Source organism: Anopheles ziemanni, unplaced genomic scaffold (genome assembly GCF_943734765.1).
Source record: "Anopheles ziemanni unplaced genomic scaffold, idAnoZiCoDA_A2_x.2 scaffold_12_ctg1, whole genome shotgun sequence".
Lineage (NCBI taxonomy): Eukaryota > Metazoa > Arthropoda > Insecta > Diptera > Culicidae > Anopheles > Anopheles ziemanni.
Window position 1 is genome coordinate 168,210 of NW_026690043.1, and position 5,988 is coordinate 174,197.

The window sequence follows — 5,988 nt, forward strand, 5'->3', positions numbered from 1 at the left end:
TTTTGTTTTCACAATGGTCCGTATTGTCGACTCGGGACGATTCACTGCACGGGCGATAGCTGTAAATCCTTTTCCTTTTTCGAACAGCTTCACTATTTCCAATTTTTCAGCAAAAGTTATTGCATTTCTCTTTCTTTTTTCGGTATTTTTGCGTATGTTATTCATTTTACTCGCTTTTAATTTTGTTGACGACGTGTTTTGAATGGCGGTGTAATGATGTGAAAATTTGCAAATGACAAGTGACGTATGATGAGTCTGAAGAACTGAAGTTTACGTCATAAACTCAATGAACTGTCAAAATTTGAACATTCGCGTAAGTCGAATTCGCGTAACTCGAGTGTCGCGTAACTCGGGGAAAGGCTGTACAAGGTGCGTAAATTTTTTCAAGTCTATTTTTCACTCAGTTACAGTTGAAGTTTGATACAGTTTTTGACCAAGTATTTTTTAAATTAAATAATGTGTTTAATGGTTCGCCGTTCAATTATTTCAATGGCATTGAATTTATTTAAAAGTTTCTTTTTTCAAAAAATTTTAGTGAACCAACCTGCTTTGTTCTAACTACATTTAATTGAATGCGGAATGACACTGTTGACAGCTGGGTGTCAAATATCATTGTGAATCAAAACAATAACTCAGAGTTTTAGCGCCAAAACAAATAATCGCCGCATATAAAGTAACAGTTTCGTTTATTTTTGTGCAAGTGGCAAACAATTGCAGTAATGGATTCACCACCGCCTAGACGGACGTTGCGAAGTTCAAATCGTTTATCACTTTCTTTGAGTCTTCGCACCAAAACAAAGCGAGAAAAAGCGGTGCAAACAGATAAAGATCGGTGTCAAAATAGGCCAGATGAAATGTCCATAGTACAAATCACCGAACCCAAGCCTTCGTCCCTGTTAGCATCAGACCTAATGAATACCGAATCAGGCATAGACAACAGTTGCAGTCCTGGAAGTATATCCTCGATTCGCGTAGAGGCGCGATCTCCTGAGCCGATAGTGATCAGTGACAATGAGAAAGATTGTGAGACACCTTCAAAAAGATCAATCCCCGAATTCTTTACACCTTACAAACATCAAATTAAAAGTTCCAACTCCAATAGAAAATGTACTACTGGCGGAAAACTTAGCAGCGGTATGAAAAGTAAAACAATCATCCAAACTAGAACACTAACACATTCCTTTTAATTTTAGTCGCCTCATCTGCCGAGAAAAAAGCTCCAACAACGCTTCCGAAAAAGACGATTGGGAAAGTACGTCGTAAAATATGTCCGACTACTAATATCAAACATCTTACAAAGAAGTATTTTGACGATTCACAAAAGAGAATAACAAATTTTTTTTCCAAAGAGGAAAATCCGCAGCAAATTGGTTATTGCCGTGTGCTGAAAGAGTCTGCGATGCCAACGATTATAACCGGAGATTTGGATGTGGAACAAATGTTAAACATTGAAGTAGAGGAAGCAGAAGACCATTTAAGGTTCTCACAAACTGTAGCCGAATCGTCTACACAAGCGAAGGGAGACATGTGCCCAATTAAAATCATGGAACGCATTGAGCGTGTTGAAAGTGCATGCTACGATCCGGTTAGAGAAGATTGGAATATGGAACGCGTACAAGTGCCTAGGGAAATAGATAAAACTTACAATGATGAAACGACAGGTGATTCGGGGATTGCTTGTGATGATCAATCCATGACATATAGATTCAAAACGACACAGGAAACTGTAAATGTGTGCACCCGTGGGGCAACACCCAAAACGACAAATAAAACAAATTTCCCAACATGTCATCGCCAACAAGATAGTAAGAAAAAAGGGCCACGACAGCAGAGCAAAAGTAAAATTGTGTGCCCCAAGTACAAAATAATCTCTGGCACAAACTTTGCCGTGGATGCCTTTCGGTATGGAAACATCGAGGGAGTAACGCATTACTTCCTCACGCATTTTCATGCTGATCATTATATTGGACTGAAAAAATCATTCTGCAAACCTCTGGTAATGTCGCCGATTACAGCAAAGCTTGTAAAGACATTCATCAATGTGCCGGAAGATGTCTATATATTAATAGATTTGCACCAGAGTATCTTCATCGATGGCATCGAAATAATTGCACTGGATGCTAATCAGTAAGTTAGTCAAGTATAAGCAACATTCTGAATACTAATAAATAATCTTTTCTTTTATTTCCAAGCTGCCCTGGCGGTATCATGTTTCTATTTCGTTTGGTTGATGGAACCAACATTCTACATACTGGCGATTTTCGAGCGTCCCCTGAAATGGAAGAATATCCCGAGTTTTGGAACATGTCTATCGATTGCATTTATCTTGACACTACTTACCTCAGTTCAAAGTACGCATTCAAGTCACAATGGGAAAGCGTTGCCGATGCGCGCGAAACTGTCGCCGCGTATTTAAAAAAACATATTGGTACCAAGGTGTTGGTTGTTTGCGGAAGTTATCTAATAGGAAAGGAGAAGGTTTGGACAGAAATTGCCATTTCATCGAACATGAAGGTGTGGACGGAACAGAACCGATGGAAAGCACTGAAAGCAATAGCGGATCCAAACCAGCTTTCGATGCTTATAGCAGACCCGAACGAGGCTGATATCCATGTGCTGGCGATGAACAAACTTACATACGACGTTAGTACCTTGTTTTTTAATTCAACTTACAGATTGACTCCGATATTGTTTCAATTTTTCGATTACATTTTTACTTGTTTGGTACAGGATCTAAATGAACATCTAAACCAGTTTCCGGACCGTTACGACAGCGTGATTGGAATACGCCCGAGTGGTTGGGAAAAAAATAGCAAACCACAGTACCGGGGTCGAATTAATATAGTGGGAGTTGAATATTCGGAACATTCCAGTTTTGATGAACTGAAACGATTCGTACAGTTTCTAAGACCCCGAGAGGTGATCAGCACTGTGCCTTATGGTAATTCAAACCAAAACCGTACCCCATCTGTTCCAATATCTTGGTATCAAGGGGAAATTCGTCCAAATAGGAAAGAATTGCAGTTATCCATAACTAACTTCATCTCGACGCCGGTCGGAACCAATAATAGAAGGCTTTTGCAGCTCTCGTCCACATCAGCCCGGATGACCATAGTAAAAACAAAACGGGAGAAAAAGGATTCAATCGAAACAAAGGTGGAAGAAGTAATCGACCTGGTGAGCGATAACGATGAAGATAATAATAAGCGTTCAGAGAACGGTGAATATAGTGTCGATAGCGACTGGTTGGCTTAATACTTTAATTTTATGCTACCTACTAGTGGTTTTTTTTTACTGAACTGAACAAGACAGATAATATGTAACGTGTGTAAATTAGGTAAACGCAAAAGCGGCTGTGCCATGAATACATATGGTGAAGTTAGATGATCAATGGTTTGCATTTACAGAAACTATATAATTAGTGTTGGCAGGAACGCTCAGGGTTGGGTTCACTGAAATAGAATAAATTTTCCAAAAGAACAACCAGAGGGAGATTTTTATTACGAGATTTGAATGATTCTGTTCGTTATATTAAGCTAATCCAGCTTTAGACCAAATATTTCACATTTTACGTCGTTACGCCAAGAAGAAGAAGAAATTTTCAAATACATTAGGCACTACAGATACTTGGTTTCGTTATAATATAATGTTACATATACTAGTCAATACATCGAGTTGTGGTTTAAGCAGTGGCGTCTCGTCCACCTGAGCAACCTGTGCACTGCACAGTCATGAATTTTTAAAATGAATCACAAAATTATTTGTTTAGTTCTGGTGTTGTAATTTCCACCCGCAACAGTTGCGTTCAAAATCTACTTAACGCTTTACAACTCTGCGCTGGGCACTTCTGCTGGTGCACCGCTGCTACAAACCAGCATCTTTTATCAAATAAGAACAGTTCTCTTAACCACAGTTTCATAATACAATTCTCATAACGAACGGTGAAAAAGCGTTAGATTTCTTGTTAGCAAGAGTCAAAATCCATTTTGAAAGTCGATCATTTTTGTTTACGGGTGGGTACTTCTGCCAGTGCACTAGCCAATCGTATATGTACACATTAGTTCTCTCGTGCATGTGTTCAATGCGTCCATGTAAAATTGTCAATGAATAGGTGCCTTTCCTGTGCACATTAAATTGTACTCAGGGCGGGCTCGAGGAGAGTCTGGCTTGCCAAATAAGAATTTGATTCACATATATTGACTAACGGCGGATACATTTATCGAGTAGATATTGACGTTCGTCAAGTAAATTTTGAAGAAAGTAAAACTTTGAAATAAAATCGAGGAAACAAACACGCAAATATAGTCAACAACTTAAAGCTAATTAAAAAATGTCTAAGCAGGCACGTTGGACTGGGCAATACTGATGGTGCACACACTTTCATTCGAACGATTTTTCATGCAATGTGTACATATAGGGGTGGATGGGGTAATACGCACCCCTTAAGGAAAACTATAAAATTTTCTAACAACTTGGCACTTGATTGTTGATTTTATCACTGGATAGGATTCATAAAGGTTCAAACTAGTTACCAATTCAGGAATGTTTGCTTTTTTTTGCTAAGAAAAACGTATTTTTTTCAGTTTTGAAAAAGTTCAATTTTTGATCGATCTGTATCTGGTTGAGGCAAAACGCACCTTTGCTAGGGGTAATACGCACCACAACAAAGGGGCAATACGCACCACAACAAAGGGGCAATACGCACCATAACAAAGAGGCAATACGCACCATAACAAAGAGGCAATACGCACCACAACAACGAGGCAACATCCACTGTCAAATAAAGATAGTTTGTTTACAAACTGGTGCATTTTACCCCGACATACTGGGTGCATATTGCCCCCATTCATAGTTCCCCACATTTTCAACTAAAATATGAGTAAATTTGCATACTTTCCGAAATTTTCATGAATAGTCTCAAGCACTGATTCTCAATTCAATAAATTTCGTATTCCTCGTGGGTAAATATCGGTTTTTGCACTTAATATTCCTTAGCGGAATGGTAAGTCACATTATAACAAAAACTGTCTGAGCTGAGAATCATTTTGTTTTGCGTTTATTTCGCGTTTCTGTTGATGTAGAGCTATCAAACTCACAGGGTGACCATATTTCAGGTTGATCTTGCAGGGTGACTACTTTTTACGCGTTGAAAACTCGTTTTTCAATGGAAATGGGAAAGGGTGCGTATTGCCTCAGGGGTGCGTATTACCCCAGCCACCCCTACGATTGGCTGGTGTACTCGCTGAAGTGCCCACCCATAAACAAAACTTTTTGACTTTCCAACTGGGTTTTTATTCTTGCTAATAAGAAAACTAACGCTTCTTCACCGAATGTGAAGACCGAATAAACCACATGAGAATGTGGTTAGGAGAAGTGTTCTTATTTGATTAAAGATGCACGTTTGTAGCAGCGGTGCACCAGCAGAAGTGCCCAGCGCAGCATTGTAAAGCGTTAAGTAGATTTTGAACGCAACTGTTGCAGATGGAATTTTTTTTTTTTTTATGTGGCACGACATCCCCTAGTGGGACAAGGCCTCTCTCCGAAGAGAGTTTGTGTGACCGAAAGACGGTATATTATAGATCGGTGGTCAGCCGTTCGTAATACCGGAGGGTGCCAGACTCGAGATTCGATCCCACACCTGTGGTGTGGTGTTTCCTCGCGCTACCGCTGCGCCATGGGCATCCCAGATGGAAATTACAATGCCATAATTAAACAATTAATTTTGTGGTACATTTTAAAAATTCATGACTGTGCAGTGCACAGGTTGCTCAGGTGGACGAGACGCCACTATCGTAAAGCCTTTACGGTATTATAATATATGCAGTGAGGTGAGTGCGATGGGACACAATACACTTTGATCGAAAAACATAACATAACATCTCGCGGCTCATTCCAGCAATATATGAATTTTGCAATAAAGAAAAATTTCATTGTTCTCTAACATTGTTCTCTAACATCTCTACTGTAAAAAAACAAGATCAAATTCAC

General features: G+C 39.3%; 1 protein-coding gene across 1 annotated transcript; it reads left to right on the forward strand.

Annotated features, from left to right (window-relative positions):
• Positions 1–656: 656 nt before the first annotated feature.
• On the forward strand, positions 657–3,389 carry LOC131292834 (uncharacterized). Its single transcript, XM_058320920.1, has 4 exons — positions 657–1,134; positions 1,194–2,127; positions 2,193–2,643; positions 2,731–3,389. Exons 1-4 carry the CDS (start codon positions 720–722, stop codon positions 3,253–3,255), a joined length of 2,325 nt encoding a protein of 774 aa, XP_058176903.1. The 5' UTR covers positions 657–719; the 3' UTR covers positions 3,256–3,389.
• The last annotated feature ends 2,599 nt before the right edge of the window (positions 3,390–5,988 follow it).

Coding starts and splice junctions, on each gene's coding strand:
- LOC131292834 (XM_058320920.1), top strand. CDS start 720: ATGGATTCACCACCGCCTAGACGGACGTTGCGAAGTTCAAATCGTTTA. Junction 1,135..1,193: donor TGGCGGAAAACTTAGCAGCG/GTATGAAAAGTA, acceptor TTTTAATTTTAG/TCGCCTCATCTGCCGAGAAA. Junction 2,128..2,192: donor ATTGCACTGGATGCTAATCA/GTAAGTTAGTCA, acceptor TTTATTTCCAAG/CTGCCCTGGCGGTATCATGT.